The sequence below is a fragment of the Catharus ustulatus genome, chromosome 6 (genome assembly GCF_009819885.2).
Source record: "Catharus ustulatus isolate bCatUst1 chromosome 6, bCatUst1.pri.v2, whole genome shotgun sequence".
Classification (NCBI taxonomy): domain Eukaryota; kingdom Metazoa; phylum Chordata; class Aves; order Passeriformes; family Turdidae; genus Catharus; species Catharus ustulatus.
Genome location: NC_046226.1, coordinates 7,745,754 through 7,760,483, shown reverse-complemented (window position 1 = coordinate 7,760,483; position 14,730 = coordinate 7,745,754). Strand labels below are relative to the sequence as shown.

Sequence of the window (14,730 nt, the reverse complement as noted above, 5' to 3'; positions counted from 1 at the left end):
ATGAGCTGATGCACCTCCCCTGCACAAATACCAGTCTCATAATGCAGAACTGAAAACATCATACATTGAAAAACCCATTTCCTTTGGCTTTATAAAAATCAGTGACAAACCATGGCCAATGTAGAATAAGAATTCATAGAATCATGGAATCATAGAATAGTTTGGTTTGGAAGGGACTTTCAAAGATCACCTAGTCCAGTCCAAGGGACAGCTTTTACCTGTCCAGGTTGTTCCAAGCCCCATCCAACCTGGCCTTGAACACTTCCAGGGATGGGGCAGCCACAGCTGCTCTGGGCAGCATTCAGACTTGCAGCTGAGTTTGGAGCACCCAGCCTTAGGAGCAGTAACTCCATCCTGGCCACCAGAAAGGGACAGCTACAAACAAGGGTGGGAGCAGGGGGAGGCAGCTGAGAGCCTCTCATTGTTTCCCCAGGCTCCCTTGGCAGTGTGGCATGGCAGGCCCCTCCAAAGCATCAAAATTAGGCTTCTGCCCATATTTTCCCCTACGGGGAAATATGATTCTAATTAGAGACAAGAAAGCACCAAGCAATTTATCAGGGTAAACAAGATGTCACATGCTAGGCTGCAGAAAAGCATCACATACATTCTCTCTAATAAAGAAGATTTTTCTGGAGTCGTGACACTCATTGAAAAATTAACAAAAATCTAGCTGGAGCAGATGGTAACTGAAAATGTGCATCCTAGAGTAGGAATTTGAGGAGCAGAACAAGTCCCTGGTACTGAAAGGGAACAATTCCCAACACCCAAATCCCATGGATCTAAAGCACAGGTGGAGCCATGCACAAACTGTACTGGCAATACGGATAGACAGCAAATAAAAGTGAGACCATGGAAAGAATTTGGAGGTGAATTTTCAAATCTAATCAGATCTCAGATCACTACCAAGGGTTTTTGTCATACTCATAGCAGGCATGATTTGGTTTGCTATTATATATTCATATGGCTCCATTCAGAACAACCTTGTTTCATTACAATGGATTCCACTGTGCTTCACAGTCCTGCTTCATTTTTTCCAAGGCAAATTCTTCAGGAGATTAACCTGACACATTTACTCCCCTGATAATAGATCTTGTCTTTTCTGATATCATTACCAATTTCAACTCATAGCAAGAAATAGGCTTAAAATTTTTTAAAAGCAGTGACTTGAAAGCTTTCTTGTTCCCACATTTTCTTGGTACAACACATTTCACTTTACATGTAATGTTGTAAAATTCAGCTGAAGTAAATATAAAATAAATTATTAAGCTTCTCACCAGATACTTCCAGTCCTAAAAACCCTCTTTATTGAACTTGAAGTGCTCCTGCACATGGCAAAAGCTCTAACTGGAGCTCAGATTTTAAGGAGCTTGAAGTGGCAATTGCTCTTTTCTTGGAGTTCAACATATTATTCTTATGTTTCATGTGCACAGAAGACATTAGTGAAGATAAACTGTGCAACTGGTAATTGAAATTAGAGTTGCAACATCTATTATAGTAACATCCACTGTGCCACATCTTCAGCACACTGGGAATGAAAAGACATTTTCATATGAAGCACCAGTCATGATACTCACTGGAACAAAAATGCAATAAGAAATGGAATTAAATACATTTACACAACATACAGTTTCCTAAAATTACCTACATTGTCATTACTAGTCTTCTACCATCTTGACAGATAAAATAAGTAAACCTCTAGTATAATTCTGGGAGATGTATCTGAGGAAAGCCAGGCTCTTTCTAAAGCTCAGAAAGTTCACAGTAAAGAAACCTTTTCAAAACATCAGTTTGCTTCTGAAAATCCTGATGTACATAATATCTACCCACCTTACAAGAGAAACATGCATGATCTTTGGAAGAATTCTTTGAGCTACCTTCCTCCCAAAATTGCAGAAATTACCAAACATTTCTGAGATTTCAAAATTAGGATTTTTGATAAAATAAGATGCAGATAAAACAATATTGTCTTTGAAATCCAAGCAACCATTAAGTGATTATAGTATCAACAAAGCTCTAATAAAAGGGCCACCAACTGAAAGACTATCCAGTTTAAGCATACTCCTGGGACTTGCCTAGCATTTTAGCTCTTTATAAATTTCTTCCAAATCAACAACTTTTTACATGACTGTAAAATTTGCCTATCATTATCACATCAGGAAGCAAAAGTCTTTCTGTATTTCAACTGATTAATACAGTAACTGTTACTTTATGTGGTATTAAACAAAGAAAAACCACCCAGAGACAGCACCCTGTCTGGTTGGGATGCCTATTTTTTAGGGATAATCTAAAGTCCTCTGTGTGGAAATAACAGCACGGACTATTTAGAGCAAGAAGAAATTAGAAAGATGAAAATGAGTATCAACTTCCTATTTCCAGAGTGCTTCAGATTGTATATGAAGATGATTTCTAAGACACGACAAACTTGGCTACATCACCTGTCCAAACCTGGTGTGGTAAGTAAAATGACTTGCAAAAGGAAAGCAAGAAAGACATTATATAGATATAGATATAATTCATTTTTATACCATTACAGGAACACTGCTTTAATCACCAAGAATGAGTATTCAACTCCCATCCTGTAACTTGGCATCTTCTAATTGGGATCAGGACTGAAGAAATAGCTCTTAAATCTGACTACAACTCCAATGAACTAAAGGACTGGATCAAAGCCTGGTTATTCGTGGTGCTACTGCAGTCAGATGCAGCTTACTAAATATTTAAAATACATAAAGATAAATATATAGGCCTGTAAATCACTACAAGCCAAAACAATAGATGGTCTTAAAAGTCCCTTCCAACCCAAACCATATGATCTCATTTCTGCAAATGCCTCCTGGAGAAAGACACATTATGTGCTTCATTCATTTTCTAATAAGCAATGTTCAGGAGTTTTATTATTATTAATTGCATATAAATTATCATGATTTTTGTATCCCTGGGAAAGTATTTAGCCATTCACCTCTCAGAGGAACAATGCTGAACAAAGGCAATGAATGCAAGGCATATAAGAACAATGCAGAACACAGAAATTTATGCATGCCATTTAAAAGGCATGGCATTTTAAAAAAATCAAAAGTACGTCATAAATCTTTAATTATAAGGAAAAAAAAGTCCAACTAATGTTTGTCAAGTCCTTGATAATATTTAAGCAAGAGCACTGCCTACTTCATGAGTGCAAAAATCTTCTTAGCTCACTTATTTGCATGTATCCTCAACTTCCTCTGAAGTGTTCTGCTGCAAAATTCATTGTATCTGAGATCTGCTAATCATCATCAGGAAACTCTGTTATGCATCTTAAGGACGTACTTTAGGCTCTCAAGAGGAAAAATAAACACGTTTTATTAGCTGCTTTTGGAAAATACTGATTTGTATTTATTTAGAAACCTTTTCAAGTTGCACCACTGTTAAATTAAATATTTATGGCATGATTTTCCAAAGAGTTTAACACCTGTTAAGAGTTTTACATGCTGACTTCATCAGGAGTTCCAAGGGCCCAGCATTTCTGCAGAGCTCAGAAGTGACAAGTAAGATGTGGCAAAGGAGCTTGAGCTTGGATGTCACTGCTGAGCTCTGAAATGCAACCAGGATCCTGTCCAGCCCCTACTTCCCACCCAGCACTGCACTTCAGACAACTGAATTGGTGCTACTTTACTGGAAATACCAGAAATATGACTCATTAATACCTTTTAACTGCAAATAAAGCATAAGCTAAATGCTGTTAAGTTAATCCTCAGTGCATCTTCCCCATCTTTTACTAGTGGGAAACCTACATGCATCTTACAGGGGAGCCTAAAATCCCCAGTGAGTCAACAGCTGGAAAGCAAAGCTTGTGATACTGAGAATGAGAAGTTGAACGAGGATGAAGCCAAAAATACAGAATAAAGAAGAAAAGATTCTGATATACTGTAAAAACCTGTTTCTGGTGACAGTGGGGTCAGTGACTTTGGCATTTGGCTTCTCAGCCCAAACTGAAGCCCATGCCTCTGGCCTCACTGTCAAATGAAGTTAAAATAAGAGGTTAGGTTTTGCCACCCCTTTTTCCCTCAGCTTCTGAGAGATTTGCACTTACTGTCCTTCCCCTAACATGTCTGCAGGTATCCCTATATCTTGTTCTCTCACCAACAGATGTTTTCTTACACCTTACAGGTGGCTGCCCTCCTACTCTCCCTTACCCAGTTTCAACACATGCCAAAATCTGAACAACAGTGCCAAGACATTATTTTATATTTCGAAATTAAATACCAAGATTTCCTTGTAGCATTTGGCCTATAATTCTGGCAGTAAATAAATAGGCAATAAATAAATAAATAACATCTAAGTAAGAAATTACTATACATGAAAATGACTCAAATGATGATCCAACGTGACTTCATAAACCAAAGACACATAAAATAGTTGAATATTGCAGATTGGACATATCAATCTCCTTATACATTTTACAGCACACCACAAATCTGCCCAGCAAGTTGAGTATTTCTCTCATTAAAACAGGAGCTTTCATCACCCTATAAAACATTTTCAAATGCAGACCAGAAAACCGACAAGCATATTTACTGTAAAGCTTTGTATCTGTGTCACCAATTAACAACAAAAGTTTGGAATAAAACTAAAATAAAAGCTAATCAAAGCAGCTAGCTGTCAAAACAGATGGGAACTATAAGTTTTCAAATCAAACAAAAAGGCAAATCTTTCGAACATTTAGTGTCATGTCAGCTTGTACAGACAACTTAAAGGAAGGACAGCAAATGTCAGGATTTTATGAAGAAAAGGTGCCCCTGACTGATAGACTCACATTTATGAATTTCCATTGATTTTGTGAGTTTCTTGGCTTCAGGATGATTAACTCACACCAAAGCAGACCTCTGAAATGTGAACTATAAATAAGGTGTCGCCATGACAGTGCAGGCAAAATAAATAAAAACAGAGCCCCGACATTATTTTAGCCTCAAACAAATGTTTCAGTCCCTACATTGTCTGGCTCAGAAAGATACATAGACAGTCTCACAGACAGAGATATAAATGAACAATTGCAGTACCTTTTTCCCACACTGTTTACAGGGTTGGCTATATTCCTACTGGCAATAGATTTTCTTCTTGACAGCTTCTTGGTGTTGGTGCTGTCATCAGTGCTGTCATCCTCTTTCTTTGGTGTGTTACTTCCTTTGCTGTTCAGGTCCCTTAGCACATTATAATTAATTTTACTTGAGATTTTCTTCTGTTCTAACATCTTTTCAATTGCCTCTCCTGCTGTGCTGGCTTGAATTGGCTCCCGCTTCTTTGCAGATTTCTTTGGCTTAATTAAAATATAAAATTAGTGATGTAGATACAAACAAAGTTTCCATGAAGCAGAGGGGCAAGCAGCAGTCCTGGCTCAGGTGCTGCTGATGTGAGGGATGCAGGTGATGTGCTCAGGCTAAGCCAGTGCTCCATCTCCTGCCTCTCAATGGGATCGAAGGGTCTCTTTTCTCCAAGAGATGTGTGTTTGCTTTTCTGCCAAACGCCCAGAGAGTTCATTAGAAATTCTTTACTTAACAGAGAGAAGAGGGATGGGCCATTTTTCACATGTGAAAAAAAAAAAAGGGGGAGTGAACTCCTGCTACAGGCATAGGGACCTCACAGCACCACCCAGCATGGAAATAAAGAATCTCCCCTGCTAAAAGTGCCTTTAAAGCAAGAGTGAAGCTGGGTCCCAACTCCCCAGAGCACTGACAACTCCCTACCAGAACTGTGACTGTGTTTGCTATCAGATCTGAATGCAGCATGGGAAAGGCTCTACCCAGCTCCTCCTCCACGCTGAGAAGGGCCCAAGCAGGAGCAGCAGCAGCTTCCCAAGCCTGGGCTGGCATCAGCACCAAGGGACAGGGGCAGGAGGCTGCAGACACGGGAGCACTGTCACCTGCAGCTGCCTGCCCCAGGCACAGGCTGTGAGCCTGGCTGATGCTGTGCAGAGCCAGGCAATCAGGAATGACACCAGAGAACATTTCCAGCCATGCCCCACGCCTGGGTAGGTACAAAAAAACAACCAACTCAGAACCTCTGCTTCTCATTTGGCGTTTTCCTATTCAAAGGAAGGTTTTAACACCAAGCTCTGCAGGAGATTTATTTTTTAATGGATAATAGCCCCTCTGTTTACCTACATGGGTCAAGTGCTACCTTGAAATTGGAAAGCACCATATTAATCAAGTTCTACTCGAGCTGTCAGAAACAATAAAGGGTTAGAGAAAAACTCCTGTGTTGTCCGCACAAAAAAGTGGGTGTTTGGGCTCCTCGGCAGTGCCAACGAGTTATACAATTTTGAAAATTGCTGGTAGACTGCCACGTCTGCATAAAGGCAGGATGAATGAGAAACTCTGAAGTATAAAACAGTGTTTCATTGTCTGGTTTTGTTTTTATTGTTGAAATACCTAGGGGAAGCAGGAAACTCTGCCTTTCGCATTAGTCGGAAAAAAAGATAGAGGATATACATTCTAAAAACTAACATGGGTTTAGCTGCATGTGGAAGATTTGACTTGTCACTTGCTCAATTACACAAAATACTAATGCTGTAAATGGTGAATATATGGCCAATTAGGCTGCTTAAAACTGCTAAACATGGAGACAGGACATGCCATTTGTTAACATAACTGTTGCATTCTTTATGAAAGGTAGAACAAAATACCCCTTCAAGGGACTGTAACAAGGATCTGTTCAGTTCTTCATAAAGAAATCATTATTGTAAGAGCAAAGAAAGCCACTGAAGTTATGGCAAGTACAAACAAATTCCCCATGCACATGTTAAAAAAAAATCAGACATGTCTTAAAACCTGTATTTTAATAAGCAAGCAATTAGAACAGCAATCATAAATGCAAAGAGCTAGCTCTGACTTTGACATGCACAGAATTTTCTCATAATAGCAATTTAAAATAGAAGTTTGGGCAAGAAAGTGTTTTACTCACCACCTAAAAAAAATACAGCCTTGCAATTCAGTAACAGCTAGATGTACTGTAGTTTTTGTTCCTTTAGTGATGACCTCTACCATTATGCCCATACATCTACATGGAGCTGATCAGCAGATACAACGAATTTCCAGGACATTTTCAAACAGACACAATTAACACACAGTTTAATACCTTGTGTTCCTTATAAATCCCAAGTTCTTTCTCTTTTGCTATTCTTGCTTCCTTTTCTGAAAGATGACAAAAGGGTAACCAGCATGAAGATTACATATTTCAGGAACACCAGCCAAAAGGCAAATTTCAGTCCTACATACTTACCTTTTTGTTCCTTCAAATAATCTGCATTTTCTTTCATCCACAGCTCTGCTTTTATCTGAGCTTCAGCTTCATTAAGTATATACTAGAAGAGAAAACAAATTTATCTACTTTCAGAAATCAAATTGAAAACCACAGAGCAAAACTGAACTGAATAATCACTGGCAAGGTCAATCTATATCCCATTTCAAAAAATATATTAAAAGAAAACATGAGTGATATACAACAATCAGAGTGCATTTCTAGTAACATCTGAAGCTGGCACAAGCAAAAACCTGTTTACAAAAAAACAGTGCTTGGTTTCCAAACTATGATGAAGTGACCAAAAACCATCCAGGACTCATTATACATGGTCTGTTAATTAAACAAAAATGATCCTGGGTTTATGATCTTTTTCAGATGATACAAGAGGTTATCATGACAACGTGGTTGTCTGCAAGTAATTCTGTGTGCTGATGGTGGTCTGTAATTCAAAACAGGACGGGAACCATTGCCCTGTGCGACCAAAACAAAAACATGTGTCTTCTGGGTAGGTTTCTGCAAAGCTGTACACAGAGTTACTGAGATTATTAGTTCAATGGCCACATCTGTGAGAAGGAAACCAGCTCAGATTGCTGGAGCTTTAGCCCTCTGGATTTCAGACTGCTGGGTTCAGTAACCACATGTAGTAGTTTTGCAGTTAACTCCACCCAGTCTCAGCAACATCTTTAGTGGGAATGGAGCTGTAAAATACATCTAGGACTATTCAGATGAATCACAGAAATAAATAGACAGACAGGTAGCAATTATTTAATTGCAGATGACCTAAATGTAAAAATTAACCCAGTATTTATCACAAGTATCAATGAAACAAAAGTTCTCTACAGACGATGCTGCTTGGGAGTGAAGAAACAGCAGAATGGAGAAGAGAAATTAAGTCATCCATCATGAACAAGACACTTGAATTTTAAGCACCTGAGACTTGTAAAACTATTTTAAGTGCAAGAAAAGCTATCTGAGGTTTCTCCATCTTTTAGGTCCGAGCATTCTGATTTTCTCCAAAGTAAGATGGATGTAAAATACATCTAGTATTTCATCAGAAAAATAATTCCAGTCAAATGAAACTAAGGGAGAAGTCCTTCCTCTGAGGGCTAAACAGGCAAGCAAATGGCTGTGCAAGTCCTGGTTTATCAGACCAATATTTTTACTCTTTCATCTGCTTCTATTAAAAGTGGGCCATAACAGTAAAATCCACTTTTTCCTAGCTCAGTTATTCATTCCTCTTAGGTTTTCAAAGATTTCATAATCTTGGGCTTACAATATTACAGTCTATTGCCACAGAAATGAACACGAAGTCATAAAAGCAGAGTTATGACCTCAACACAGAGCCTAGGAAGAGCAGAAAATGTGTTCTTCCCCTGTGATTGTTTAAATTATGGACTGGCTGTGGTGAAAAACCTCAGCCTTCCTGCTCCCTCCATTCAGTGTCTGCTCAGATTGTGAGACCCTAATGCCCAGCCCAGCAAATCCCACCTCACAATTCCTGTGCAACCTCATCAGACTCAGTGATTCTTTACCCCAAAATGAGTTTTTAGCACTGGAATTATTATTTAGCACTGACCAGCCATGTGGCCTCCAGCAAGTCCTTTTCCACAGCCCTGTGCCTGTCCCACTCAATCTATATGTTAAATGGTATTTTTTGCTGCCACACAAATAAAAATAAATCCAGAAAACATTACAGAAATCTTTGGAAGTACATAGGAGCCGCACATGCTGGTTTTACAGTTTGGTTTCCATGGCAGCCTCCTATGTTGAATCTATCTTAATTAAATAATGAATTTAGAGCTCCACCAAACTTTTTAAAGTTCTCCTTTGGAATAAAAGACATTCTAAAACATAATTATTCCAGCATGTTAAAAGCAAGCAGCAGCCTCATAAATATATATATAACTTGGGCAAGGAACACCAAATTCACAGGTTTGCATGAACATTAGATTTCAGATCACTGAAATTGCTCAAATCAGAGAGAAAGGTTGTTGCAGAGAGAGGATAAACCAGGCAAGAAGCATTTTGTCTTTCAGACAACCAGAATAAGAGACACTTGGGACAACAGGGCACCTTACCCGATCTATTTCACTGTCGTCGATTCCACTCAGATCTAATTCACCATCTCCTGTATTCTCACCTACAGGAAAGAACACATTTTCATCAGCCCATATGTTTGTCCAAAATCTATTGCAACTTCAGTTCTGCAGGAATGTAACACTTCAGGACTGTCCTTCAGAGATTTGCATCCTTCTACTTTCATCTGGGAGGTTTAATGTATTGCTGAGCATTTTCACTACAGAACTTCACACACACAAATTCACCACATTGGATTAATTTAAAATTCAGGAACAAGCAGAGTCTTCATCAGTACTAAAAATCTGCCAGAGACTTCCAGTTGCCTTTTTTTCACCCATTTTAATTTACAGTCACAAATGTTCAGCAGGAAGCTGGGGAAGCCATTTCAAAAAAAAAGACCACTTTTCTTTCATCATAACAAAAATTTCTCTGTCAGAGCATATAGGTCAGTAATTTAAATTATGACTTAGAAAATATTTTCTGTTTTCAGGCAAGCAGCACAGACAGTTGACAGTTACACCATGGCTTTCTTCTTGACTTTCTGTAATTACAGTTTCACTGCAATTTTGCTAGTTTGGTAGTTATTAAGACTTCTGAAAACAAATTTTCAAATATTCCATCCATTAAAAAGTGTAACAGCACAGAACTGAGGCTTAATTTGGGACTGGCACAGCATACAGCTGCAAAACCTGATTTTCCACATCACATTAAAGAACTATAGTAATACACTATTAATGTAGTCTAGGTAGAGAAGAAAACAAATTATTTAACAAAGACTTATGCTGGGGAATGAAGCAATCTTGTTGGTCATCTCCATTACATCTAATAAAGATCAAACAAGGGATGACCTCACCAGTTCACTTGCAGAAAAATATAAACAAATTAAGTTGCAACAATCTACAATAACAAATTCAAACCAAAGTGGTGCAGAACAGCTTGGCATGTTCACAGCTCCCACTCCCCAGTACTGAGGATGTGCCTCCCCACAAACCAAGATCTTAGAATGGATTGATTTCCCAGCCTGCACAGTGCTGGACCAGAGGAGGGTCATGCCAGCAGCAGCTCAAGATCCAATGGTAGGTCATGGCAACCAAATGGTAAAGTCAAACAGAGCTTGGAATTAAGAGCATTCCCAGAAGATAAAACAATGATCTGCTTGGCAAAAGTCAGGGGTTTAAACCAGTTGCCAGAAGTATGTGAAATCACAGGGCTGGGAATCCAACCAAAACACCTGGTTGGGAATAAAGTCCAAGCTTCATGAGGTGGTGCAAAGGGTAGGACTGCTCAACTCAACAGACATTCCCTGGGATCAGCCACTGAGCACTCACAAATGTCTTTTCAAAATCCACCCTAAACAACCAAGAGAAACTTTTATACTTTCCACCTCAAGCCACAGGCAAAATGGGTTTTAACCTTCCAAAAATGTCCTGTCACAAGGACCAGCATAGAATCATTAGTTTGGGTTGGAAAGGACCTTAAAGATCACCTTTAGCTCCAAGCTCCAGCCATGGACAGGGACACCTTCCACCAGACCAGGTTGCTCAGAGCACCATCCACACTTACAGGAACGGGGCATCAACAGTTTCTCCAGGCAACATATTCCAGTGTCTCACCATCCTCACAGTAAACAATCTCTTTTTAATTTCCAATCTAAGCCTTCTTTCAGTTTGAAGTAATATCAAGCTTACCAATTTGGATAATCTGGTGCTGATTTGACCAAAAAGGTTTTAAAGAACATTTCTCACTGTCGTTACATTTAGAAATTAATTGCATGTTAGTCCCAGGCACCAGATTTACTTTACAACCCTTTTCCCCCAAAATACTTTAGAAGTGCAGAAGATTTTATAATAACTACATAATTGATCAGTACATATGCTTTTCTTCTGGTCTGATTCCTGCACAGTGCAGTAAGAGCAGAACTTTCTGCACCAGTGCCAGCAGCTCCTCATGCAGGCACCCTGCTACCAGCCAGGCAGGGATGCACCCCCAGGACATGGCCAAGCACCCCCTGGCTTCAGGATGGGCAGGAAAACCAAGGTGACAAAATACATCCCAGTGGTTTGCTGCCTTTTTAATGCAACTGACTGAAATTCTCTTAGCAAACCATAATCATTCAAAGGGTGGAGAGGAATCACCCAAGGGAGTGCAGGGCATTCTGCAAGGCAGTACTGTACACCTCCCCTGCTGGAACTGAGACAGAAACTTCCAGTGAGCAAAATGGCTGAATTTTCACCAAGGAAATGAGTAAGTACTGTAGTGCACTGTCTGAGACACCTTCCCAGGAGATGGTCCACCTGGGTCCAAGAAATGTTCCATCACATGAAATAAAACAGCTCAAGAGCAGAGTGCAAGGGGAGTCCAGACCAGGATAACCTGGCTCCCAGGTTGGAAGGAGTTCATACAGAAATGGGACATGAACAGGGTCTCCCATATTCTGGGTAGCACTTTAACCACCAAGTTGTAGGACAGAAGGGGAGATGGCCTCCACCTTTATTGCATTATCTACCCCTTGTTTCCTCAAGGTTGTTTTGGGAGAAACCCCCACATTTTCAATTTGTTTTATCTGCATGAATAAAGGATTTATTTTTCTTCACTCTTCATTGTGCCAGATAAACTAAATTGTCCACTATAGACACAGGCTTGGAATTATGGACAGAGAAAAACAGAGCCAACCTTGAAAATCACTAGTAAGTTCTGAACATCATAGGTTAGAAAAATAAAACTTGGAAGTGGTGATGGACATACCCACTGTTCAACTTTACATAAAATTGATCCCAATATTTATTGTAGATAAAACTGCCAAAGCATCTTAAAAACTATAAAAGTGTCCCACTGAAATCTAGCTGCCACTGCTTTTCATCATTATACACCTTGCTCCTCCTATACCCTGCTATATTTTTGGATCAGAGGTTTAAAATTTAATATGTCACAGTACAGTAGGTGCCTGTTCTCTTATACAGCCCTAACATGCCAGACTGAAAACGATGCAATTTCAGGCACCATGAACAATTTCACTTGTCATTTTAAATATAACTTGTTACCGAATTAGGTGCCAGTTTTTCTCATTGGATCAATTAGCAACAGGGACAGAAAACTCATTCTCCAACTGTTAAATTGCAGAGAAGAATCCAGAAGCAAGTTACACATAATAAGCATTTCTTAGACCCCCATAACAGCAGCAGAGGGAGTAATTGCAGGATATCCCTCTGCCTGCAAATCTTCCTTTTTCCTGCCATGGCAATAGGCATTCATTAAATGTGTTTTTTCAGAAGTGAAGGTGCCTTCAAATCTCAAGTTTAATGCATTCACTGAGAAAAAAACCTACATGTTTCATTACAGAATGCCAATTCAAAATAAAACACATCCATTTTGGCATGAAAATTTCCATGGCAATCATTTCCAACAGGAGTAGACCCTACCAGCTACAAATATCTGTCTATTTGATGCTACACAGCTCACTGCAGGGCATGGAAAGCAAATCCATTGCTTTTTCATGTACCAGAAACATCTTCCCAGCCACCAAACTTTTCAAAGCCATTTCCAAATTATCATTTTCTCTTTTAATAAAAAGGTCAAAATGAAATGTTCGATGAAATGAAAACACAGATGTGGCCAACATCTGGTCCAGCCTCTTAAGAGCTTATTTAAAAGCAGTAGCATCACGTGGCACAGCTCTGAGACATCACAGATTTCTTCTGTTAGGAAAAACAACCACTTTACTGCAGGGCACAGGCAAAAAAACAAGTTGGGCATTAAAAACAACAACACTCCTCCCCTTCCCTCCAAATCCAGTTGTTAAACTAAAGGATCACCAGGAAGAGCTTAGAGCAAGGACCAGCCTACTCCATCCTCACCCAACATCTCTGCAGCAAGTGGAGGATGGGCACTTCTAGAGCTTTCCATCAAGGGACTGAATCAGCTACATTCATACTACCTAAAACCATCAATCATCCAGCCAGCTCCCAAAAACTGTAAAAACAAACTGCCCCCAAAGCCCTCCCTTTAGAGCCTTTTAAAGTCTTTCCAACCAATTCCAGTAGACATGAGGGCTACAATCAGACACTGGGGATTAGGTTTGTAAACCTGTAGGATTATTTACTGTTCTTGTCATTACTAAATACACACTAAACCATCTTTTAACACACCCTTCTCTCCCTCTCCCCACCTCTGTGCAGCCAGTTAAATGGATACATAGTGCACTATTATGGGCACTTATTATAGAAGAATCATTCCACCTGATATATTTTAAACCCCACATTTTTAAAGAGCCACATGAAGAATATGTTTTTCTGTTTCTATTGCAGGAGGCAGCACTATTTATTGCTCTGCCCAGATAAGAGGATTTCCTTACAGACAGAAATGGAGGCTGAACACTTCCCAGGAAATCCTCTAGAGCAGATATAATAGAAATGCACTTGGTCCTCCGGTCCTATGCAGCAAATACATCCTTCATCACACCGTTTCACAGCAAAGAGTTTAAACAAAGAACTTTTCCACCTATTTGGCACAACACCAGACACTAAGCACTTCCAGTACTTAAGACATACTTTGGGGCTAGAGCATGACAAAATCTGGAGTTTGGAGATGCATTTTCAGCTACTAAAATCCTTAAGCAACAAACCAAAGAGCCTGAGCCCACAGCAGCAGAAACACCGGGATTGATTGCTGCTCTCCAGGGAGGGATTAAATCCAATGGGAGCCACAGAAAGCTCCTGCAGACCATGGGAGGGACCCAGTGGGCAGAAATGCTTTAACATCTCAAATTGATGAGCGATGCCGGTGCCACTTTGGGGAGCTGTACGAGTGCTAAGGGAAGGAGATGGCTTAGCATCAAAAAAGGCTCTGCAGAACTGTGCCAGGATATAATTGATTATCTGATCAGAGGGGACACAAACCCATCTGGAGGGGGAGATAACTCATTTACCGAGGGGAGTGAAGGGAACAGTCATCAAGGGTGGGTAGCTGCGAGGAGAGCGGTGCAGGGCAGACAAAGTGCCGTGGTATGGTGCTGTAGGGACCAGGCAGGGAAGAGAAATGGATGTGAAAATGCAGCAGCAGCAACCCAGGATGAAGTAGAGCATCGATGGGTGTGCAAACAAACACACTGCACATCAGGGTGTGAGCAGAGTCTGCGGGGCCCATGAGCAGAGAACACTGCGAGTTTCACTAACACAGGGCAGGAACCTCCCTCTGCAGCAGGCTGGGAGGTAATCCTGGCTGGTTTAAGCTGTTGCCAAACCCATTGCTCCAGGTAAGGCACCTCTTTGTGCAATCCCTGCCATGTGCCCTACAGCTGCCAAGGGCTCCAGTTCCCCCAAATCACCTTCGGCAGTGTAACCACGTGGTTTCACAGAAGTATTCCACAAAAACAAGATG

General features: G+C 40.1%; 1 protein-coding gene across 1 annotated transcript in view; it reads right to left on the bottom strand.

Annotated features, from left to right (window-relative positions):
• Positions 1–14,730, bottom strand: part of BRF1 (BRF1 RNA polymerase III transcription initiation factor subunit) — a 172,174-nt gene that overhangs the window by 38,050 nt on the left and 119,394 nt on the right. The window contains exons 12-15 of the mRNA XM_033061894.2: positions 9,354–9,415; positions 7,255–7,336; positions 7,111–7,166; positions 5,037–5,293 (exon numbers count right to left, since the gene is read on the bottom strand). Of these exons, the coding sequence (XP_032917785.1) occupies positions 5,037–5,293; positions 7,111–7,166; positions 7,255–7,336; positions 9,354–9,415 (457 nt within the window). The remainder of the gene's footprint in view (positions 1–5,036; positions 5,294–7,110; positions 7,167–7,254; positions 7,337–9,353; positions 9,416–14,730) is intronic.